Source organism: Acipenser ruthenus, chromosome 17 (genome assembly GCF_902713425.1).
Source record: "Acipenser ruthenus chromosome 17, fAciRut3.2 maternal haplotype, whole genome shotgun sequence".
NCBI classification, from domain to species: domain Eukaryota; kingdom Metazoa; phylum Chordata; class Actinopteri; order Acipenseriformes; family Acipenseridae; genus Acipenser; species Acipenser ruthenus.
In genome coordinates, this window is record NC_081205.1 from 32,330,848 (window position 1) to 32,357,157 (window position 26,310).

A 26,310-nucleotide genomic window follows, 5' to 3' on the forward strand; every position below is an offset into this window, starting at 1 on the left:
TAAACCAGGTGTGAAAAACATGGTTTGCATAAGTATGGTAAATACATTTTATATACACGGTAAAATGCACAATGACCATTGAGTCAAGGGCATTGAATCAAGCAATGTTTTGTTTGTTTTTTTTTTAAATCTAAGCTTAAAGAAAATATATTTTTAATTTGGCCGTTGACTGACAAGCAGTTTCAAGCTCTTTTTAGTTTATTGTATTGTTGTAAAGTGCCCTGGGATGCTTGTACATGAAGGAGGCTATATAAATGAAACAGGTGTGGTCTAGTATACATTTTAATACTTCCCCCCTCACAGACTCAGCACTACAGGGGTTCCACCAGTGCAACAGGATTTCAACACAGGAAGGTTAAGCAGCTATTTGGTGCAGAGGGGTTTAACACATGACCTCAAATAACCCAGTCCACTATTGCCTGTTAGCTTTAAATAACGTTCAGCAGAAGCCAGTGTAAAGCCAGAGAGATCAGCTCTGGGTTCATCTCTGGCTGCTGGAACAACTGATCAGGAAAAACCACCCCTGGACTTTATGCTTTAACCATAGCAATGATCTGAACCTGTTTCTAAGCATTTCAGAGATTAACGTTTTTATGTCAAAAGTTTATTTCCTTGGCACAAACATATTTTTTATTATAGAGGATTGGACACTGATTTCATACCACGTTTGACTGTTTTTTATGAAAAAGAACAGTTCTATGATGAAAAAGGATTTTTTTAAAATGAGTATGTTTGTTGTATCCTGATGTACTGGATCTCCTAGTGGCTGATGAGTTCATAATACTGAACGCATAAGACATGTACTTGCCTCTCGATTACAGAGCTTGCTCTTTAGTTAAATGGTAAGGCGTTTGTCCAGTCCTTGCCTCCCCATTCAATTCAATGTGCTGAGATGCCAAGCCATTGACCGTAGGTCACTGACATTTATTGTGTTGACAAATTCATATTCTACACAGTGCAGACACTTTTCACCTTTTTGTGGGTTATAAAGTACAAAAATAGCTTAATGCATGTTGTACACATGCGCAAGTCGTATACTAAACATTATGGTAGCACTGCAGTCTGTCCTGTAGCATGCATTCTGCATGAGATTTGGCAAGAACTCAGAAGCCAACTGCCCCAAGGGGCAAGGAGTGGATTGGACTCGGAGAGTTGAAGATTAGCAAAGTGAATCAATGTTGCTCAGAATTCCCACAAGGAATGCAACAGCCCAGCAAGGGTTCTGTGCTGATCTGTACAGCTTCATTCTATTTACCAGGGTGAAGACTGAAAGTAGGTTAAAGCATGACGTAGATGTTCTGTATTCTGTATCCCAGGGCTCTGTTCTATTTCTTCAGACTGGCACACGCCTGCTTTGTTTTCAATAATGGAGATAATTATGCTTTAGAAACGTTGCACTGCAAATCTACCATGCAATTAAATGTGTGAGATTGCATAGGAAAATGGGAAAAGGTAAGAAAGGATTACAGCCTGAGACTATAAATCATTATTGCTAATACGCACTTACTCCACTCCCTGAATAACTTTAGCATTTTTACAGCTTTTTTTTTTTTTTTTTTTTTTTAATAAAAGAGTTGGCACTGTCATTGTGAAAGCACTTTCTGTATCACTATCAGGGTTCCATTGGGTCCATACTGTGGTTTATCTCTATGTTTAAAAAAAAATAATAATAATAATAAAAATAATAATAATAATAATAATCTATCACGCCTCCATCATATTACCCAGTAGTACAAAGACCCAAGACCCAAGAGCAACTACACTGTTACATAGCCAGCAAGGGGCGACATTCCCTTTTTCTTTAGTTTTCTACTTGTGTTTAGATTTGTATCTGCGTGTAGAACAAGGAGAAAGCCCAGCTGTCTTCACGTCTGAGGTACATTTTCTCATCAGTCTCATTGGTTTATGTAAACAATGTCACTGGCTCACAGTTTAGTACTGTAGGCACGTACAGGAGAAGTAACTTCGTTCTTATCCAGCTCTGCAGATCGAGTGTTTCTCATGGCTGAACCCAAGCCTCTCTTCAATGGGGTTTCATCGTGGAAGCCTTTCTCTAGGTTAAACAGCTCTCCAGCATGGGAGCTTCCTATGCTATCAACAGAAACATATTTACCGAAAACATACCATTAGCGAATCCATGGGAAAAACAGACGTTCCTCATCACTACTACAGAGTATCAGGAGCAATTTAGCGCAATCCTCCAACATCAGAAAAAAAAAAAGATGTGCTGTCTACCTATACTTTAAAAAGGGTCAGGTTATTTCCCTGCTTTGTGGAGGACAGATGTGTTTCATGTAACACAAGCACACCGCTGTTGAACTCTTCTATCGGTGTTCTGTTAACCAGTAAACGTAAATTCACGAGTTTAATTTTCACATATAGTTTTCAGGTAGAAAATATGTATCAGACCCAGCGTTTTGGCAACCACATCAAATAACAATCCATCAGACATCACCGTACAACCATTCAGCATTCAGGACAGGGAGGGCGAGGCTGCAAAGCACCCCTCCACCTAATCCCTATTGGATAGACTGGAAACGGAGTGCTGCCACAGCCTGCTTTCAATCCAAGCAGCTAGATTATGCAGTTTGACACCAACCGAAAAGGGACAGTAACGGCGACTATCTTTTGGGAAGTTTTGCTTGTATTTTGCCCCTATACTGTACACTGTCTCCCAGATGAGGCTTGATATTCAGGTAGGCTGCCCACCTCTGGCTGTTCCTACATCTATGAGCATAGTCATTTGCGAGCACACCTTTGTGTGATTTGCTGAGCCAGGCAAATAACCTTCCAGTTTACACTATAGGGAGCCTCAACATGATCCTCGATACAGACAGAAATCTTTTCTGAGCTTGTCTGCACTTTCACTATTTAAACAGTACAGTGCAAGTAGGTGCTTGCAGGTATTCAGCTCACAACAATGTTTTAACTGGAACAATAAAGTCCTGATTCTCAATTCAATTCCTTCCTTTAGAAAATACTGAAGGGGTGTTAACACCTGTCAGCTGCAAAAATGATTTAGCAATGCCCCTTTCTTTTTACCTCAACTCAACAATCTTCACTTGTGGATGTCTTTTGTACTTCCACGTGGAAATCGTTTTCAATAATACCTGTACATGGAACACATGTGTTGCAGGGGGGGCAGGTTGTTGGTTACACACTGGTGTATCAGCTGTACTTTGACATCATTGAGAGTTCTATAGAGGACACAGGGGTGAATCCAGTTAACAGGGTTAACAGTATACACTGTATTAATGTCGGCACAAACAGGGAACATCTATTATTATTATTATCAAATAAACAAGCCCAAATATATAGACGATTCTTACTTCTTTTCGCACATTATTTAGATGTAAAAGCTATTTCAAACAATGTAAAAAGTGTCCCTTTTTTCAAGATGACTGTGCTTTGATGTAGCACTGGCTGTTTTCCAGTAAAGGGGCAATGAGAGGTTGTTGAGAATTTCCCATATTGCAGATTACTGTCAAACCATCGTCATGACACGGTGTAAAACTAAAGAATGAATAGACATTATACTTCAAGATTTTTACGGTAGATAGGCAAATATACAAAACATTACGCTATTCTAAAGGTCTGATATAAACTGGTAAGGATGCGTGATGTTAAAAAAAAAACAAACACTCAATCAGAAACTGTAACGAAAGCCTTTTTCCTTTGTAGTTTTACCCCCGATGTTAAGAAACATCTTTTTTAAGTTTCTGATTCTAACAAAAGGGACTGGAAGTGGGGACACAAATGCGGTAACGTATATACAGTAACTCTTGCGGTAGCATTCAGTAGCATTCATTGTAAACAGATACACATTAGACACCTGCTCTCTGCAAAGGCTGGTAACCGTTCATGAGAGTTGGTCAGAAGCACAGATAGCATGTTTTACCATCACCTTATAACAATCCAAAGAAAGAAAACATGACATCCCAACAGCATTTATAGCAACAAACAAATTGAATGAGTGGACAGTGTTAACAGAAACACATTAGTTGATCTAAATTGGAACTTGGACTAATGAAGTATATTGTAATCTTCACAAGGGCAGCAGTGTGGAGTAGTGGTTAGGGCTCTGGACTCTTGACTGGAGGGTCGTGGGTTCAATCCCAGGTGGGGACATTGCTGCTGTACCCTTGAGCAAGGTACTTTACCTAGATTGCTCCAGTAAAAACCCAACTGTATAAATGGGTAATTGTATGTAAAAATAATGTGATATCTTGTACCAATTGTAAGTTGCCCTGGATAAGGGCGTCTGCTAATAAATAAATAATAATAATAATATAACCAGCACCAGTTTACACATTTAAGTAAAATGTGTGTATGTGTCAAGTACGGGTAACTTATACACTAGGTATTCAGTTTACTTGTGTAGTATTCTATAGTATACTGTGTTTTTATTTCTAGGTTCGTATACAAGAGGTGCACAAGGAATACAACTGCTCAGTCACACCCACTGCACGGTACACAAAGCAAACTTTATATGCTGAAGAATTATGGTAATTGCTTTTCAAAGTGAATAAGAAAATGTAATGCTCCTCCTTAATAAAATAGTGCTTTTGTTGTCATTTAAAGCATTCCTAATTAGTGAACTTAGTTAAATAAACACCTTTTTTGTAAACTAGCCTTTAACAGCATCAACCCCCGACCACTTAAAAAGTTTGAATGATTTGGCACTTTCTTATATTTTTAAAATTAAAAATCAAATACAAAAAAATGTTGTATAATAAAAATGAGATATATAAAAATGATATATTATAGGTTTGAAAGGAGGTACAACTGCACAAAAATGAAAAAAAATCAAAAGGTTTAATGTATTTATATACAGCAGAACCCCAGAGTTACGAACTGACCGCTCTACCTAACCCCCACTTTCAACCGGAATTATGCATCACTCAGCCATGCGTGCAATGCAACCAGATAGGCACTCCTGTAAGCGCGTGCTGGTCACAGAATGCAGAATTACTGTATCAACAAATGTATCCAGAAACGTGAGGGAGATTTCAAAGCAAGTAAAGCAATTTTACTAGGAACATTGTAGTTTTAAACACATTTTTTTTTTCCAAGCCAAAGGAGCCAAGCTGCACAAATGCATTTTGTTTAAAACAAGCACTACGTTAACCCAGGTTTTCATGGATGTTTAAATTTGTGTTTTTGCTAGTTATGATTTCAATGGTAACTTAAATGTAGCCTTTTTTTCCATTTATAGTACTGTTTCAAAGTATACAAGTACTGTATTGTATCCTTGTATTATTTGCCAGATTGAGGGTGTAGATAGCAGGTGTGCACATTTAATAAAACCACTGAAAATTCAGTTTTCAGAGTTATGGACATTTCAGACTTACGAACAACCCACAATCCCAACGTGTTCATAACACTGAGGTTCTGCTGTATTTATGATTGGTACAGAAGATGCCAAGGCGTGGTGGCACTGCATTTAGAATCCCATGTTCCCTCGTGCCAGGCAGTACCCCAGCTTGTTCTGGTTTCCAATGAAGGACATGAGCCCCACATAGGTCTCTATGAGGATGGGCTGCTTCAGCACAAGGACTCCGTTGGCTTTGCCGGGGACCGGCTTCTTCTCATGAGCTCTCTGAGCTGCCTGCGTCAGCTGATCTCTGAATTGGTCCAGCTGGGGGGGGGGGGGTGGGGGAGGGGGAGGACAAGAATAACTCAACAAATATGAAGTCTGGATCTGAAATGGATTCGGAGATATCAGGTGTGGAAAGTGGCAATTCTTAATTACAAAAAAATATATTAAAAAAACAGTGTTACATATCGTTCAGTGGAGGTGCAGTGAAACCATGCAAATTCGCTGAAGGTTAGCAAGGAACAGGAAAGTGGGCTTAGTGTTTTTTCAGTCCATTGTGCTTTTTTCTTAATTCTGAGGCGTGGCTCTATAAGTCACTTCCTGTTTGTACAGCGTGTTCCTTTATGGACGTATTTCAGCCCACAGTTACAATTCCTATGACTATCAGTCATGACGCCCCGAGGCTACCTGTCTGACCAAGTGCACATTTCATCACTGTTGCACATTTGTCAGACATTAACCCACAAACTGCTGCACCCTTGTGCTCCGAAAATGTAATCCTTCCGCTAACACGAAAGCATATTTTTTTTCCTTTTACTGTTTATGTAAAATTTAGGCAGAGAAAGTAGGCAATCATAAAAAGTGACTGCACCAAGTGACTGCTCTAAACCCCTACAAAAGTGAACATTGGTTTGGTTCCGCATGCACACCTACAGTACCCCAATCTGTTAAAATCTTTGATCAAAACACATTTGAACGCCATGTGAAATTGCTTCAGCTGGATCATACTGTATGTAGCCTGTCAGAAATGTACCGGGGATGGAAATAAGACTCCTATTGCATAGCAGTTTCACCCATTCCAGGTTTTACTATGAGCTTGATTAGCCACAGTGTGTATAGATAACAAGCTGAGGTGTGTCTTATTAAACTAGTAGTAAAACCAGAAATGGACTACACCTCTATGCAATGGGAGTCTTATTTCCAGACTTGTGTACTGTAATGAAATGAAACGTCTGAAATCTGCTACCTCTTTGTGATCTCCACTCCTTGTAAACGAGATGCTCAGTCTCCATGGCTTTTAACCAGGTTAAATATTTTAAATCCACGAATAACTAAAATAAATAAATACTGCAGGACAGTTGAATAAAATACCTACCGCACACATCTTAGTGAACTTTTCGCTGGCCTCCAGCACTGGGTGCTCGGTGAAGGTGCAGAATGGAAAGTCCCCTGAGAAAGGGTTCCAGCGAGACACGAAGGTTGGCTCCCGCAGTCTGTCCCAGAGAATGCGCAGTCCTTCCCCTTCTCTCCTTCACCAGACAGCAAAACAAACACGTATAGGATTAGGGAGGGTAGATTGGACTTGCCTTTTAAGACCCATCCTGCAATTGCAACATTTTTCCACCTGGTGGCAGCTTGTGGAACGTTACAATGCACATTAAAAAAACAAACAACTTTTGACCACTGGTGGCACTCAATGCTATGCAAAAATACTATTTTTGAAAATGGAAAATAAATGTTAAAGGGAAATAAAAAAAGAGAACTAGCAAGATATGGCCCATAGCTTCAGAGATCTTGCCATTGATTTCCATGAATATGAGATCTATTTTTCACACTATGGTTGTGTTGACACATTGGTCCTCTGCATGACATACTGCACCAGCAAAGCGACGTGCAGCAATGACTAAGAGCACACATACTGTTCTTGGTTCTTCTGAATATCAAATATAAAATCCTTCAGTGCACCATTCATTTATACAAGGAGAATGGCTGGTAATGTTTTAAAAACTAGTCTGAACACTACTACCCTTTACCACTGTAAATTTGCACCGCCATTTTGCAGTTCCCCATGCCTTTTTCATGGTTATAACACGCATTTACCAAATGTTTACCATGCTTTACCATACTTATCATTACCATGCTTCACCTATACTTTATTACACTCTGCTATGCTTTTACAATGGTAAACTTGTATAGGGGTAGATCAGCCAAAAGTGCAGCTCTTTTGGCTAAGCTGGCAATAATTCCACATTACAAGTCCAGTCGTCCCTCCTCCCTCCACCCCATCACAGACAGTAGGTTGCTAATGGTTTTATAGGATTAACCATTCCAAAATAAGTTCAATACAGTGTGTTTTTAAGCCTGTTTTAAAAACGCCCTCAGCACGGCTTTCTGGAAACACTCAAGAATAACTTCAGAGGAACCCTGCCCCTGAGTGAAGTCACACAGTGAAACACAACAAAGCATCAAGTGCTGATCAACATCTCGACAGATTGGCAGGACAAACTGCTTCCAAAATAAACGCTGTTTTGATTTTAGCCGCTGGGTGAAAGTTACCTAATCACTCAGTTCTAATAAACCTACTGTAGCATAACAGTTAAGATGGCAAGACTACAAATGAGAGAAGACGAGACAGCTGATCAGAAGGTGCTGTGTAGACTGGGAGTCCAGTTTTACTTATAGGCTCACAAATAGAGAAGTTACAAACTGCACTGCAGCTGTCTCTCAACACACAGTCTCCTAACAAGATGCTGCTGATCACCTGGCACATTGTAGGGGCATCTTTATAATACACAACTGTGTAAGAAAAACAGAATTCAAACCTAACATCAACAGAATTTAGAGAAGGGAAGAAGTGTGTAGCGATTATGGTATCGGGGGCCACATCTGAATTAAGACACAGATAAAGAGCTGATTAAAAGTTATGCCATGTCAACCATCTTCCCTTCGGAGTCATTGCAATACTTAAAGATCGCTCAATGTACTGTATGCTTGTAGTCCTGGAAGGTCATTTCTTGTTTCTTCATCATAAAATCACTTAAAACGCTTTTTAATAAGGCTAATACATTTTTTTTTTTTTTTTTAAACGCAGAGGCACATTTTAACATTTAATTAAACCTCCTAAGAGGCTAGCATGCCTAGTAACAGCATCCAACTCTTTGAAATCCTCTGGTATATTCGGGGGCTGAGATTACTTTGGCAGCCCTCCAGCATATATTGCTCTTGCAAAATGAAATATTTTGTGCTTTGTCTATCAATCAGTGTATAAATCTGTTTATACCCAGAAGGCATGAATATCTGCCAGTCCTATCTTTAAAAAAATCCATTATCTGCCAGTTTTCCCCAGAATACAGTTCTGGAGTCAAAGTTTTCTAACCCCACAACAACAACAAAAAAAACATTCTTAAGATCTAAACTATGAAGCATCTCTTTTAAAACTAAAACAGAAATATCATACCATGTTTTTTATATCCTGTCCAAGAGCTTTTTGTTGTCCCCCATATTGTGTTTTAACAGGGTGCAATTAACATGAATAGGTGTCCAAATCCAGTCCTACACCCTACCACAATGTCCTTATAAAGGTTTATCACAGTAAACGCACAGCAAAGTGCAATAAAGCATAGTGAAAGCGTGGCAAAGCCTAGACAAGCATTGTAAAGAATAGGGAGGTATGGTAAAGCATATTAATAAACATGGCAAACCAGGGTAAGCTATGGGAAATGCATTAGTATAACCATGGGAAAAGAATGGTAAAAAAGTTCCAAAATAACAAGCTAAACTTAAGGGTGATGTTGGAGAATCTAACACGATCGGAAACTAGCTTCTCTCTTTTCAGTAATCTGTGACTAGTGTGAGTTCTTTTACAAAACTTTAAAACTGCTGCGGGTAGTATCTAAGATATCACAGCAAAATAATTTTACTGCATGCAGCTGATCTTTAAAAGCTAAATACCTCTTAAGTTGTTTTATTTTTCCACATCTCCAAACACAAACACTTTCTCAATTAAAGCGTGCTCGTCCGCCATGCAAGCATGAAAGGGCATAAGGAGGCAATGTAACGAGACACGGTTTATCATCATGCTGGCTGACAGTATAAAGGGTGCAGGATTTGCTCACCGTCTACAAAAACGCCAAAGATCACAAATGAGAGAAGTCTGTGCAATGATTTATTTGTGTTCCAGTAAACGCAAGTTCCGATCTCCAGGTTGCTGTTTGGGTTTTTTTTTTTCATGACAATAATTACCTTTCGCTTGACAATTTGCATAGATCACTTTCAAGCTGGGGCTTGATTTCAAAGTGCTAGTTTTATCATAAATACAAAAAAAAAAAACCTGAATGCAAATTATAATGACTGTGCTAAATAAAAACAAACAGACGAAACAATGAATGAAGATACAGAAATACATTTAGGACCGGGGGAACCGGATGCAATTACAACCGGATGCAAGTCTGTTTCAGTCCTCTTGGGCACCACAGCAGACCAGACAGGCCTGTAATTGAGGGATGCCAGTAGGTGCTCAGTTGGCAGGTGCTTCTGTATCCAAACCCTTACATATTACGGATGTTTTACGCAGAGAAGTCCAGAAAGTCTTCATGGGGCATTCTGGGGAACAGTCTTTGTTGCAGATTTGCACTCAAACCCCTAGAATTTCTGCATTTCTAGTGAGGTCCATTTTTTAAAAATATTTTAGCGTGCCCAATTATGTTCCCCCCGATTGTCTCCCTAATTTAGAGTGTCCAATTATTTTTCCCTTCCAGCACCAGAGCAATTCCCCACACAGCTCAGAGGAACTCAAGGTTCACTGAAGGACGTCCTCCGATCCACGACCAAGTTAGGAACTTGAGAGCGGGTGTCAGCGAGCTACAGGCCTCTGGAGGTCAAAGGACAGCCCTGCAGGTGTCCACCGGAGCTCACTAGGCACCTAACTGGAGGGGTCCCTAACCCGCGGGAGCGCCAAGGCCAACGTGACACTCCCCCCCGGAATCTCCAGCGAAGACCAACAACTTTGCACGGCCAGGGTGTGATTCTGCGCTCCCCTGGCTGTATGACTCACCCTGCACACCTTGTGAGCCACTCGGGGAACCCTAAACTTCTCTTATCTGTACAATGGTTAGCGGGATTAAAATCAGGCAGATAACGCGTGCAAACCCTTGATCAAGCAAGACAGACAACCACCTGGCAAACAAAACACAGAGCCTTGGGATAGAAAATAGTTTCTAGTAATCTATCACTTACCAGGGAATGGTGGAGGTTAGCATACAAGTCATTTACAAAGTAGTTTGCCCAACATTTCTAAAATCCACAAATGGTAAACATTCAGCCCCCCCCCAGCCTTTATTCCAAGAAAAGCAAAACAGGGAGCTTGTTGAGAGACACAAAAGAGATGCTAAAACCAGAAGAGTGTTTGAATATATTCCATTTCTTCGTTTAAACACAGAGTGGTTTTCATTGTATCGAAAACCACAGAATTCAGAAAGTAAGCCCAGACAGGCTGGCTTCATTACCAAAGCACCTCGTTAGAACTTCATACTTAATCTTATTCATGCATCGAGTGTTCGGACTTTCACTCTTCACACAGGGAGACAGAAATGGGGGGGGGGGAGGGCAAGAGTGAGCAAAAAGCTAAATATTATTCAATCAATCTGTCATTATTCCTCATGTCAGTTTAAAGAAAATAATAATTTCCCCACCATGCAGACACAGTACTTCAAAAAGAAAAGAGACAAACAAAAAGTAGACCAGCTGTGAGATTCTAATGCAAGCAACACAACAGACAACAGTTACTTCAGAAAAGCACCCCCCACCCCTCCTTCTAAGTGTGCACACACACACACACACATATACACACAAAAACTGACTCACTCTCTCACACACACACACACACACTCAATCTCACACACCTTCACACAGAAACACACTCACTCTCACACACACACTTTTCTTTTGGTTAAGCCTCTAGGCACGAATAGAAATTCCAATACCTTCTCTTGCAACAAGGCTGTGCTCTGGGTAAGTCAACGCCTTGGCCTCAGCTGTCTTGGACTCTGGCTTACGGCCCGCATTGTCTGCAAGCCAATAAACAAATCTCCTGATTGCTCAATACTATTCTAAAACAACCCCTCCCTCCTTCCTCTACCCAACACTTTCCATTGGAGGTAATGACCTTGCAGGCTATGGAGTAATAATCTCCATTAAAAAAATAGACAGCTGGCAGGTGTGTCCAACATTTGTTCTTATCTTAAGAACACCAGCTCCCACACCTCGGGGCATGAATGATTCTTTATTAAACTGCAAAATTAAAAAACAAAACCACATTATTGTTTTTCTGATGTGTGTCACGATTGTTTGGGGCGGTAGCAGCAGCAGTAGCAGCAGCTAAGTTCACTCACGGTTTTATTTGTGCAAGAAAACATTAATGTGGATTTTTGAAGTATGTTCATTTAGGAGGTCCAGCTTCATTTCCCCCCTGATAATTCTCTCCTCTAAATTGTCATTGGTGTGATTTTTTGATAAAGGAAAAACACACCCAGGAAAGGAGTTACCATACTAGAAATATACAACTCCGACATCTCATTGAGGGGCTTTTAGGGTTTTTTCTTCCTTGTTATAATAGAGTCTGCGATCGCTTTATCCTTCTAGAAGTTAATTGCGGGTTTACCATGGTAAAAGCAGAGCAAAGTGTTGTAAAACTAAGTACAGTTTACATGTGGTAACATGAACTGTTTACTGCTTGGATTAACTCTGTATATATTTACAAAGGTCAAGAATACACTTCAACAACGTCTGTCAGATGGAGTTTCTTTCAATGGGAATATATAATACAGAATATGGCATGAATAAATGCAGTAGATATTATGAGCAAAAAAGAGCTTTGCTGCATTTCAGCAGGGTGGGCAGGACCATTCTTTTACAGCTGGGCACTAGCACCTCCTGCTGTTCAACCTGCATAATTACTGCAAGTGTTAACACAGGCACAGGATGAGACATCTACTTGGAATTACAGTAGCATGTATGCAAAGCATCTCCAGCAACACAACGGCATGTCTTTTCTTGTGTGTGTCGTACTTGAAAGTGAATGCAGGCTGTAATCGATACACCTGTATGTGACAAAGTGATGCTATTTATGAAAAATCCCTGTCGGCTTGCAAAGAACAGCAAGTTAAACCCTGAAAAGAAGAATAAGGAAATACCAGGTCAGAAGCTCAGTACGGTGCTTGTCCCACAGCTTTTCAAATTGCCCTTGGCCATGCCTGCTGGCATCTGCAGGTAACCTGGTGTTGCAGTCAAGCTGGCATGTGGCAGCCCTTACAGTGATTACAGCTGCTTATTTTGTTGCAATGTAACAGATGACTGAGGATCCTTGTGCTGTCCAGAGGACGGCTCTTGAGTCATACAGTATTTGGCTTCCACAATATGGCTGTTTTGATATAGGAGTGAAGAGTCCTATTCAAGGCTTTCAAAAGATTTGAAAGCCTTCAACAGGGTATTGCGAATTGAGCCCTACAGCTCTGACCAAAGGTGTTGCATCACCTAGAATCTTAGGATGAGACCATTTAAAACAAAAAACAAAAAAAAAAACTACATGAACATAATTCAGATATTTTGTTTAACATCATGTAAATCAAAGAAACTACAAAATGATATTGTAAAAATCTACCGGAAAACTACAAAGCGGTGGTGTAACAGGGCGAGGTGCCCTGTACATTGTCTTGTTTATTTTATTTTAGATCGGGGTCTCCCCCTCCGCCCCGGTGCAGATTGTTTTGTGTTTGTTTATTTTTATGACGGTGAAGCGCCGTATGTTTTGTTATTGTTTTGTTGAAATGATGGCGTAGCCGTTGGTTTTGTTTAGCGTGGATGGGTAGCCCCATCCATAACACAATTAATAAACCCGTGCAGATTGTGGCCGAGGGGTAATAGGATGATTTACTAATTAGTTAAACCCCTCGGCCATGATATAAAAAGCCTGCAGCTCTCGGCACTCGAGGTGGGTGTGAGAGAGGAGAGAGCGAGCAGAGAGAAACTGTATTTAAAAAAAGACAAAGGATCAGTGAAGGCTATTGCCCAGCCTGACCGTGTTATTTTGTGTTCGAGAGTTATTTTTGTTTATACCTTTTATTTTCGCTCTGTGAGCAAGTGTTTTTTTTGTTAAAATATTTTATTTGTTTTTGTAAATAAAAACGGCGCGAGCGCCTTTACCTGCAGTACGTCCCTGGTGTCAGTTTTTGTTGACGTCAGACCATCGGTCACCCTGCCACAGGTGGTATGTAATTCATTGTTAACGTAACATTATTCAGCAGGTTTCATTCGACTTTATGAAGCAAAATTAGTTCATTCTATAGGGGGAGGCAACACAGCTGCATTACAAACTTTGTTTTCCGGAACAGAGGGTCTCGGCCAGACTGCAGTAGCTCATTTTATATCTACAACAGAGGAAACTTCACTTGAACATTGGACAGGGCATCTACAGAGTTCTGTCTGTCCAAAATGAAACTATTCTGCAGACAGATAAAGAAGAACAATGTCTTCTAAGGGTCTAAGGGGAAATAACTGAGAGTCTTAAAACCGCGCTAGAATCACCTTTGGGTGAAATAGACATTTCAAATACTTTTCTAGGCAGTGCAAAGTAATTACATTTTCTAGACAAAAAAAAAAGCTTGTTACTTTCCCTTCAACCAAACCATAGGGATGCTGTTTTGTCACACCTCCCTGACAGACATGAGCCAAGAGAAACGCACTGAGATTTCTAATGGCTTTCTGTAGCAGATGTGCAAAACAACATGAATGGATTCTGAATTAGGAAATATCGTCAAGAAAATACACAAAAAAACTTCTGTACATCTGACTGAAGAAGATAATCTGTTGTCATGTGCTGTATATATATATAAATCACAGCACATGACAACAGATTATCTTCTTCAGTCAGATGTAGTGTCAGGTTGGGGAGAGATATAATGAGATTATAACAAAAAACAGTAACAAAAAAAAAAAATACCCACAGAGATCTATAAAATATGGATGGAAAAAACTCTTCATTGCATAGCAGTTTGATCCATTCCTGGTTTTACTATGAATTTAATAACACCCCTGAGTTTGTTACCTATACACTGTGGCTAGTCAAGCTCGTAGTAAACCTGGAAAGGGTGAAACTGCTATGCAAGAACAGTTATTTCCCTCCCTATTGTATAGATTTGTTGCTTTCAAGAAATTCATTCAAATGATTCAAGAACTATTGAAAACCTGCTGTACAAAAGCGTGTCTGGGAGTTGTGTGTGTCTATATCTATTGTGAACCACAGTGTATTGTGTTTATTTCACTGTTGCGGTGGCCCATTCAAAGGTGAGGACACAATGTGACATGGTGATATTAGATATCTGGTGGGATAAATAAATATACATCAAGCTAAGCTTACTGTATACACATCTGTACATGTACATTTAAAAAGTTCATAAATTCAGGAGGACACAAATGGAAATGGAAAGAGACAATGAAAGTGTTTATCCTACTTTACAACTCGTGTGAGCAGTGATCTGTCACCTGGTAGGGAGTGGAGGGTGAACCAGCCTACGTGACATATCATTAGATATTAATGACAGTGTTATGGCTCGGAAGCCCTCTAAACCCAACAGTGAGACAATCACATGAGGAATGCAGGGCAGGGCAGCAGGGTGGAGCTGCAGATTAATGTGAGAAATCTTTTCACCTGGGAACCTCAGGTACAACTCAGCCCTGCCAAGGACTGAGTCAAAACAGCTGTCAGCAACCACACCAACCAACTAAAGCATAGACTCACAAAGGAAAAAAGAAAAAGAAAAACCTGCTTTGTAAACTGACCAGGCACGCTCCCTTACTAATCTAACTAGGTTAGCTTAATAGCTAATAATACCTTCCATTACTCGAACATGTGACCATTGTGGGGCTGGGCCTACCATTTCATATAAACATACCAAAGAATCAATTCATCTGACATGCACATGAAGCCATAGTGACAACTGGTGGACATACTGGTCACTGCATGGAGCTCTATAAGGGTACTTTTTGGCTTGAACTCAGACAGTAGCAGTTAAAAAACCCTTTAAAATAGTGTCAGTCTTTCAGGTGAAAAGGACAGCCACAGTAAAACCTGAAGAACTTCCTTTGACCTTTTTTTCTATTTGCAAGTCAGCTACACTTTTAAGTGGCATATCATTTATAACTGAATGCAACGTGGGTCGCCAAGAACTCCAGCAAGTTCGCACTACCATGCATACGTTATCCTGGAACTTCATGATACATTACCACAGCCTCATCATCCCCCCCCCAAAGACAGACGCGTGCTGGACTATTACACACATTAAAAAAAAATGCAAAAAGGATTACTTGCAGTACTACTGACATTTTCTGATATAGCCGTGCACTGGTGCAAAAGGTGTGCCGATGCATTCCGTGCACCCCTCATCACCCTCTATGAATGGGTGTGCATTACACTTTGAAAACTATGGTACAGTTCCTACAGTACTACAGGTCCTTCAGTAGTACAGGTTTTACTTTGAAGGTAATTACAATAACCCTAGGTCTCCTGCTGTTTTTATTGTGTGAAGCTCACTCCTTCTCAGCACTGCATTGTTAAATTGTTCTCAAGTCCTTTGAAGTCAAACAGGGCCCTTGTTATTATAATTGAGGTGACTGCTGCATGCAGAGACAACAGCAGCCCCCCTGCTCATTTCCATGTGTTTATTACCTCTCTGCACACCCAGTGTCTGTGCAGAAAGCATGCAGTGTCTTGTTGGGAATTTTATTTTATTTCCTGTACACTTTGTGCAGTGTTAGTGACCTGGACAGGAGGTTAAAAGCAAATACTGATGTGCAAACAGAATACAAAAAATTATTAAAACATACATAATTTTGGGTCCAAAAGCCCAATTTATGAAGGTCTTGATACCAATATGCTAAAAATTTAACTGGTAATGTTATCAAATTTGTTGCAATGTGATAACTGAATTTTGTCTTAAAGACAGACTGCACCAAAAAAGTGGTTCATAATAAAAGGTGAGGTAAAGTCCAGTCCTTGTATGAAAGTAAGGTATATTTTACAGCTTCAGAACGGTTTATGGTCCTGCATGTAGGCTATGTGCAATCCCACGTTTTCAGAACGGTAACACATCATGTCATCATTCATGTCTGATTAGTCAGTGGTTTCATTTTTACTACACTGCTTGCAAGTACTGGTGAGTTGGCAACCATGTCGGCCAAGCTGAAAACAGTCCTTTGCGCGAATCTGTTTAATTACAAATCCTTTAGCTTTTTATCAAGCATGGTTCTTTCAGACAGGCACGCTGGATATTAACACTGTATTCAAGGGAAGACTTACCGCTTCTTTAACAAGGGGTACTCACTTGTCGAGAGACTTTTGTGGGAAGGTGAACTCCCCATGACAGATGCGGTCGATGCAGTTCAGGGGGATTCTCTGAATGTGCTCACAGCTGAGCATGATGAAGTCATACTTGCAGATCAGGAGGGAGTTCTCTGCAAGCAGCACAATGCGCTCCTTCTCATTGTTCCAGTGATCCACCCTGCACAAGAAACAAACAACAAGGATTCTTTTTATTAGCAATACAATGCAATGCAATGCAAACTGACAATGCAATACAATACAATGCAATGCAAACTGACAATACAATACAATGCAATGCGAACTGACAATACAATACAATACAATGCAATGAGAACTGACAATACAATACAATGCAATGAGAACTGACAATACAATACAATACAATGCGAACTGACAATACAATACAATGCAATGCGAACTGACAATGCAATACAATACAATGCAATGCAAACTGACAATGCAATACAATACAATGCAATGCAAACTGACAATACAATACAATGCAATGCGAACTGACAATACAATACAATACAATGCAATGCAAACTGACAATGCAATACAATACAATGCAATGCAAACTGACAATGCAATACAATACAATGCAATGCAAACTGACAATGCAATACAACACAATGCAAACTGTGGGGTTTGTATCCAGACCTGGAGGTATTTTAAATATAAAGCAGAAGGAAGACTGCTGCTTATCTCCACAGGGGTGTGGTTATCGAATGGTGAGCGGCCAGCAGCTTCCTGCTATAATGAATAGTGCAATTCAATGATAAGTGTGTGAATGAGTCAGTCCTATTCCGCGGTTGGTTCTTGTTATAATGATTGGTAAAATTCAGTTGAGGACTATCTGTAGAGTTGAAGCAAGGTACAGTTGATAACAAGGCACTGTGGCTTCATTATTTTAACATTAAGCCAAGACCTTTATAGTTATTCATGTTCATAATTCTCAAACAGCTCCCTTTAATTACTCAACTCCAGCGCTCTTTAGAATGCATTAAGCCTTTCCCAAAGAACCTTTCAAGTGACACTAGACAAGCAAATGATGCTATCGAAGTGCCTTGTAAGAAGCTGTATTCTCATCAGAATGTCTGAAAGCTTAATTGGATGAGGTTTATCCCCGAAGGATACAGTACATTCTAGTCAGGAATATACAAAAAAATGCCCATTAAAAGAGTGCAGACTACTACTATCAACAAAGGGATAATGTGTCAAATAGTATCGACTTATTTCAATGCTCTTGGATTGAGTGCATATTTAAACACTGTTGTGCATGTGTTTGATTTATTAACCCTTGTTTATCTATGCTGTATTGTTATGATTATGAGCAGTATGATTATTATTAATACTATATAGAACTTGTTACACTGTTGTCTTTTGTTTCAGGCAATACATTATCAGACTCACTCAGCTAAAACCCAGGCACTTTGAACACTTCCATCTTCCTTTTCATCCATCATGGATTGAATGCCTTCAATTGCTTGTTCAATAGCGCCAGGCTGGGGAGAGACACACAGACAGGGGCAGAGGAGTTATACAGTAAAACCATAGCGACTGCATCTACTAAATACTAATCACTGAATCCCCTTCAATGAGGAACCCCCAGATATGTTCTTGCACTCAGTCGGAATACTGAATAGAACTTGCACAAGATGTAAACAGAGGTTAGCTGTAAAATAAACACAGTACTGTTTAAGGGCTCAAACATCTGTGGCAAAATAGGCCACCAGCGTGTTTTATAATACCAAGTATGTATTCGAAGCAGACATAGAAACGGGAGATTATGGCAGTCACCCGGAAACGAGTTCATGTTTTTGGTGGGCATTTCAGATCAAACTGTTCTGTACTGTGGTTGAATGTGAGCGTGTGAGAGATCCATCACTTTATACATTTTTTTTTAAGTGACTCAAACCTAAGAAATGCTTCACACTAAAGCTGTAAAGTATAGTCTTACCTGGATTCCTTTAAAGTCTAACTGGAACTCACAACAATCTGTTTATCAAGCAGGGTACTTAGAAAACTGATTGATTGATTCCATTTTTCCCTGTTGATCATACATCATGACTCAGCCGAGAATCAAATCCTTACAAAGCTTTCTGTAAACCTATCAATCCGCCTGCAGTTTTCACTTCTAAAGGTCCGCTGAAGCAATCTACAGTCAAAAGCACTTGACTGTCAGTGAATTGTAAAGACCTGCAACGCTACATTGACATTTCACTGCTCTCATCTGCAATCACTGAACTATTGTGCATTTTAAGGCAAGCGTACAACTTTTACTGACATGCTTTATGCATTGAATTTGCACTGCTGTATTTATTGTCCTGTCTTTGCCACCTGCTTAAAAAATGACTGTTGAAAACTTAATAATAATAATAATAATAATAATAATAATAATAATAATAATAATAATAATAATACATGCTATTGCATTACCCTGAGGACAAAGAATCTCTTGAGCTTGTGCTTATCAATGGGCTCTCTCTTCACGGGCACAGTGTGGGGTTTTGTAAGGGGTTTCCTATCAGAGGGCTTCTCTGGCTGGGTGTCAGAACCCCTCTCCGCTGGCCCGGCTGGTTCTACTGGCTCCTCCAGTCTTTCCCCAGGTTTTGTGGACTGCTGCTCCACTGCCTCCTCTCCCAACTCTACAAACTTGAAGTCACCCTGCTCCCTGGCAGACATCCTGATCCAAGCTTAAAAAAAAAAAAAAAAAAAAAAAAAAACGGAACTAAGTTCAAAAGAACACATGAATTGCATCTGCTTCCCATATTGACCAACATGCTTTCAGACTGCCAGTAACGTGCTTTGATCGAGAAAACAACGGTGGGGTGAAATAACTAAATAAGTAAAGCAGTACTAGAAGGCAAGGCAAGTGAGCTGAGAACCTCTTTTGTGCTATAACCAGTGTCTCAAAAGTGTGTGTGTGTGTGGGGGGGCAGTTTCTGTAGCTGATGCATGCATAAAGATTATTCTATCTGAAATAATGAAAAAGTTAGTCGGACATGTCCCCAGTGTAAATTATGCTAATGGCTATAACAAGTGTTTGTTTGTTTAAAAAAAATTGTATTTGAGACCTGGAAAACATTTTTTTTTAGCTATAATTACTTTAATTGCACGTATATCACATCACCTCTTGTTAACATCAGTCAGCAGTATTTGTCATACCACACATAACCTGTTGAATGCTCATGCGCAATGGTTGTACCTTCGCACACCTTTATTCTCCACAGCAAAACCAAGCCATCTGCACTACCTGACAGCGTGTACACTGTAAGAACTCAAGTGTAGAGACTCGGGGAAGGTAAAGGCTAGTAAATAAGGGCAGGTTCGTATGCGACGTTTCAGAAGTTCAATGGTGTCGGAGAAAATCAACAAGCTCTGAAATTACTGTGCCCTTCCCAGCTACAAGAAAAAAATACACAGGGTGATAACATGAACTCATGTGATGGATGAGGACCCTGGCTGTCATTTGTGTGTACTGTGCCTAACATGACAAAAGATGAGTGTTAGCTATATTATTAAGTGTAAAATTATCCGGGAATGGGTTAGAAACATTTAATATGTGCTAAACAAAGTGTGTCAAAGAGCATGCATTAGTCACAGTTAGCGTGAAACCCTTGTTTTGGCAATGTCTATGCATTTTTTTTAAATAAAAATGTTACACAAGTTGCATTTCAGAAATAAAACTCTAAAAGCGACTTTTCCTACCACGCACTTCCTTCGAACGAGAATTGCATACACGTAATATATTTTAATCTATACATTTCTGTTTTGAGTTGCTTGCTTTGGCTTTCAAATACTGCACAACGATGAAGAAAGAACTGAAATATATACTAGCTTGAAGAAAATGGCTTAGTAGTATTGTATGATATCCAACTATTATTATTATTATTATTATTATTATTATTATTATTATTATTATGAAATACGAACACGTTTATATGAACCAGGATGTGGCTTAAAACATACATATCTGTACTATGTAGCTGTAAAGAATTTTAAAGATTTTTATTGAAGACAAATTTCTCACAAGCCATACATGTATTATGTAAGTATATGTATTACTGTATATTAAGAAATCACGAGATCAATTTGCAAGCTTATTAAGAGACAGTAATGTAGGTAATAAAAAACTACGTACCAGTTCCAGCAGCGTGTCAGAGAAACTACACAAAACTTGCAAGTGCGGCCATGCACCGTCACGTGAGGTGACTTCCTGGCTTGTTTTGTTAGGTGCTCAGAAACCGATTCTGATCGCACTGCTCACAGGGTTTTTTTTTTTTTTTTTTTTTTTTTAACTTTCTATTTTGAAGATACGAAATTTGTTAAACTTGTTATCAAGTGAACCAACTGACAAAACGCTGTGCGCCAGGAGCTGTTAAGAATGTGGGTGCATATTTTGGGAAATTCTGTGGTCTCCCGTAATTCCTACACACCAAAAGATAGGTCCGGTTTTTTTTTTTTTTTTTTTTTTTTTTTTTTTTTTTTTTAATCTCGCCTCTAAACCTCAAACGAATCGATTTTAAAACAACAAGTGGATGTGAAATGTGTTTAAATGCGGTGGCGATTCTATCGGGAGAGCATCATAACGTGTTATCTTTATCTGTTATTATTATGTATTTCTTAGCAGACGCCCTTATTCAGGCGACTTACAATTGTTACAAGATAAAACATTATTTATTTATTTATTTATGTACAAACAATTACCCATTTATACAGTTGGGTTTTTACTGGAGCAATCTAGGTAAAGTACCTTGACCCTCTATTTATTATTATTATTATTATTATTATTATTATTATTATTATTATTATTATTATTTTATAGCGCCTTTCATAGTGGACCACCATCACAAAGCGTTTTACAGAGGTAGGCTGTGAACTGTGCATTATATGCAGAGTCACTTACAATAGGACATTGATTTAACATCTCATCCACAGGATGGAGCACAAGGAGGTTAAGTGACTTGCTCAGGGTCACACACAGTGAGTCAGTCAGTGATAGAGGTGGGATTTGAACCGGTGACCTTCTGGTTACAAGCCCTGGACTTTAACCAGTGGACTACATATTAAAATCGTATTGCTTAAAATTGTATATGGTAAACAATATATATCAAAATACTACAATTCCGTCGTTATAGAGAAGTTTGCATTCACCCGCACTCTTTATCGTTTAACCCAGTCTGCGTGTCTATTCAGTACACTTACAGGGCTGATGAGTATATGCAATCATTGCAATTGTGATGTCCCAGAATTCATAGTAAAAAAACCAACAAACAAACAACAACTATTCAAACTGCTGTAAAGTAAGTATTGGTAGAACTGTGCCAATTCCAGCTGGTAAGTCACAGAAAAAATACAGAATTATTAAGAATGAGTTTAAAGAATGTGGTTAACTAAAGAAGTTTAAAATTGATGAAATTCGACAAGCCTGCTGCCTTATGTTGTGTGAGTATATCCTATCCTGGATAGTGCAATGTAACACAAGAGAATATAAATTAAATTAGGCTACTGAGCTATGCACTTGAAGAGAGAAAAATGCTTAATCGTTTTACCGGTAATGTGCAAAAAAACTCATGACGTGTACAGTAGTATCTAATTGAGTAGTTTTTTCCCCTCTATAATGCTGTAGTACGCTCCAGCTTCCACAAGATGGCAGCGTCAAGCATCATGACTCCATGAAAGCGAGTGCCAGCGTACATAATTTCGAATACTTGACTGTGCCAGACAGTTCAGATTTCAGGCACCTGATTGCTTATAGGGGGGTTGTTCTTTAAAAGGGCAGTGTGACTGATGGGAATGTAATGAGATCTATCGATAATGCAGCTTCAGACGGGAGCCACATTACATGGGACCTTTAGAGACCGGTTGAAATATATTTACAGTGCCAGGGAGGGTTACAGGAGGCTGCATACTGAAATAGACTATGATGTCACTGAAGAGAAAAAAAAAACGTGTAAAAGGGTTTCTTTGTGTACCGATACGTTGAAAATGTCTAAAGCTATCGATGAGGTGGAAGAGGAGAATGTGCTGTACCTGTAATACAGTATTGATTTGTCTCCTGGAAAACAATGCACATGCATGGAGGCTGTTACTGTACGTTAGCTCCGCGTCTCGTTTGACTCTTTTCCAAGTTTCGCTGTCGAGAAAGGCAGTTTCATTCATCCTTATCTTGTATTCGAATCGTAAGCCCTAATGGAAGAACGGACTCGATGTACAGTGGCTTCAGAAAATTGAAAAACGGATCATTATCCATCCAGTTAAACTCCAAATGATACATTGCACATTGAAAGTTCACGTGCTGTAGCTTTCCCCATTTGTATTATATGACAGGTGGAATGAATCGCCCTGCCGTACACGTTTCAGTGAGAACCCAGTGAACGAGAATGTTTAGTCAGCACATCAGCTGCAATGTTCTGTTCATTAATCTCCATTCAGGTAAAGCATTTACATATTAATTCAAGAATGTGCCAGTTCAAAAGCACACATTAGGTATAGGTACAGTTAGCGACGGTCATCACAAACAAACCACGGGCTAAAATTATAGAATTGTATTTAGCGATCATGAAAATCAGCTGGTCGGTTTGTGTATAAGGAAAAAAGCATTTGAGTTTCAGAGTAAAGTGCTCGACCCCACTGCATCGACTGGAGAGAGAACATGTGCCATCAGAAAACCCCCATTGAGACTTGGCAGGGAAAAGGCTGCTTAACCCCTCTGCCACTGAGCAATGTTCTACAGTGGGATGGTAACTGCGACGTTACTGAACAGTTGCAGGTTACAGGTTAAGCCACCAGATGGCAGCATAGAGCCACTGTTGGTGCACTGCACTAGCTTAGACCTCAGAGAATCGAAGAGCAGATACCCTTTTATAATGAAAACGTGTTCATTATCAAATGAGTTTAACTACTCAAATACGATTAAATAAACCTTGTACAATTTTCTTGCAGTTCCATGGATTGTGAAGTGCAGTAAAAAGCCGTGAAATCAGACACTGTATTTTAAAGATCGCCCCAAACCATGCTTAACTTTGATGCAAAATTACTGAGCAAAGTAACTAGACAGACTTTTATAGGGAAGCTAAATACAGTAGGTTCGGAGCACAGTGTTGCAAATAACCCAAGACCATATCCTAGAACTGATAGGAAGAAAACCCATGAACTGGTAATACTCATAACAGCCTGTCCAACTCCCACACAATTCAAATAGGCGTCTGGGAAGAATTCACTAAATGCATACACTACTTTCCTCTCTGCTGCTTCTTTCAAGAGCATTGAGATAATTACAAGTTAGAAAAGATCATTAACAGCAGCATTGTTAAGACTGTTAGGTGCTCTGCGTGAGATCTGTGGTTGAGAGATGAACCCTACGTGAACAGCAATGAGGGTCACTGCAGGCTGCCAGATGGTAATGCTTACTTTCATTCTCATGGGGCCAGTTGTTTCTGGAATACAGAAAATAAACAATAATGTGAACTCGAAAGTGAGAAGGGTTTTTATAGTGAAAAAGGGAAGGAATTATGTAAAGCTATACACACACACACACACACACACTCACTCTCCAATTTTGACACTGTGTGTAAAATGTATTTTGGGTGAGTAAAATGCAACATTACCTCAAAGTCATGAGTACTTTCAGTAAATTCTTTATATATGGCTTTCCTTATTTTCCACCTGAACCAATCCAACTATGTCTTTCTCGCAGTCATGTACTGTGGTCCTGCCGTAATGCTATCACAGTCTGGGAAGCCGATGCTCTCGGTGTAGTTTGCTGCTGCGTTCACAGAGTCTCCCCTCACTAGTACAAGGCTGTTACTGTTTTAATACTTGTTAAAGTTTTTTTTAATTAAAATCCCGACTTATTGGTCACAGGTTTCTGGCATTTCCCAGTCAGGCTACAGTTGACTGTCCAGGCATTTTTATGATCTGCATGCACTATATTCACAATTCACCATTGGGACACCAGGAACTGACAAAGTACAAGGAGATCTGAAATCATGAGCTAGCTGGGGAACATTACAGCTGAGACCAAATGGATGCTGGACTACTAGTTTAAAATTGGTGGGTCAGACTTGCACAGATTGCTGGTCTATTTAATAACAAAATTCAAATAAAAAACAGTACCTTTTCTACTTTCCTTTTCTCTCCAGCCCATTTCCATTTCATTGACAGCGTTCTGTGATCAGATTTGTCCCTTGCCCACTGCTAAGACAGAACATGACAGTAGCCTTTGCAAAATGGCATTGGGTTGTAATCAGTTGATCTAAATAATAAATTAGGACCAAACTTGTAATTGCACTAAAGGTACATCTACTGTAAGAGACTCCCCCCACACTGTTAAGAGGTGTTGGTAATGCTGTGGAGATAGACACATTGAAGGCGCACAAAGCTGTTGAAGCTCATGTTGGGGATGTACACCTGTTCAAACAAGAACTTCCCCTGTTATATAGTAATACTGTATAACCCCAGCCTGCTCCACATCGCAGATAAGCTGTTTCCAAAGCAAACACCTTTGGAAAATAGGAGCAAATGTGCACACAAATATTTAGAACAGACATGAAGACAGAGAGTTCCTTTTTCATGGCAGAACTAAGAAACGAATTGAGCACAACCCCTGGCAATGGGACCAAAAGTAGGACACTTCAGGCTTTTCAACTCACACCCCAATGCCTTCTGGGAAGTGTGGTCCTGCTGTGAGACAGGTCAGACGTACCAGAATGCACTGGGGTGCATTGAAAAGCCTGAGCGGTGCCAAACGGTCCTAGTGTAAGGGAAGTCATAGGGTAACCCTGGTCAGAGATGCAAAACCAGGAAGAGACACGGCTTTTCCTTGTCTCATCCCTGAAGGGCAGTCTGAAAGTTAAAAAGCAAGTGAATAGTTTAGCAGGTTCCGCAGTGGATTGATTGTTTTTGTATTCCTGGTCTGCGTCCCGAGAGCAGTGCAATATTCTTGGGATTTGGCTGGTTGCCTGTGAAGGTGGTGTGTGATGAGCTGTCAGAACTGGGACCTTCTTTCTCACAGGGCTCTGAGGCATGCAGTTTTAAAAATCACATCATCAAATAAGACCTTTAACTTATTTAGTTACTAGTTGAAACACAAAAGGCATTGACTAAGAGGTATTCAGAACTATACTTGAGTGTTAACGTGTGTGCTTTCTCAATGTACAAATCAGTTCACTTGGCACACTCAAATATATTTTTCTGTGCATGAGATTATGTTTTGCAATTGTGGTAATAAAGTCTAAAGAAGGACAACAAAACATGAAGCTCCAAAACTGCCATGCTTCGTGTAACAATCCAAATCATAATCCTGCATCTGCTGTCCCAATGGATGAACGAAACCAGCACATGCTGCCAGAAGGTTCTAGTTTGGATGAGGAACAGACCTCTTTGATAGAAACAAGACACACGTACCAGAATTCAGTACAATTACTCATTTTATCTGAAATAAACATCTATGCAGTTTGTGTATGTATTAGGTTGACAAAGAGAGTTCTGATAGATAGATAGATAGATAGATACATAGATGCAGATTTGTTTTGTTCAATTCAATTCCCATCAGTTGAAGTTCATGTGGTCATGTCAAAGTAATTCTCATTAAACCACAGCATAATCCAACATT

General features: G+C 39.6%; 1 protein-coding gene across 1 annotated transcript; it reads right to left on the reverse strand.

Annotated features, from left to right (window-relative positions):
• Positions 1-4,796: 4,796 nt before the first annotated feature.
• Positions 4,797-20,970, reverse strand: tprg1 (tumor protein p63 regulated 1). The gene is made up of 6 exons (XM_034038205.3): positions 20,836-20,970; positions 19,131-19,387; positions 18,105-18,196; positions 16,693-16,869; positions 6,693-6,846; positions 4,797-5,638 (listed from the first exon to the last, which is right to left on the reverse strand). The coding sequence occupies exons 2-6, from the start codon at positions 19,374-19,376 to the stop codon at positions 5,444-5,446; spliced, it is 864 nt and encodes a 287-aa protein (XP_033894096.1). The 5' UTR covers positions 19,377-19,387; positions 20,836-20,970; the 3' UTR covers positions 4,797-5,443.
• Positions 20,971-26,310: the final 5,340 nt, after the last annotated feature.

Excerpts from the sequence above, each read along its gene's own strand:
- tprg1 (XM_034038205.3), bottom strand. The coding sequence starts at position 19,376 with ATGTCTGCCAGGGAGCAGGGTGACTTCAAGTTTGTAGAGTTGGGAGAG. Across the intron at positions 6,847-16,692 it reads CCACAAAAGTCTCTCGACAA|GAGAGAAGGGGAAGGACTGC; the intron begins GTGAGTACCCCT and ends TGTCTGGTGAAG. Across the intron at positions 5,639-6,692 it reads AGTTCACTAAGATGTGTGCG|CTGGACCAATTCAGAGATCA; the intron begins GTAGGTATTTTA and ends CCCCCCCCCCAG.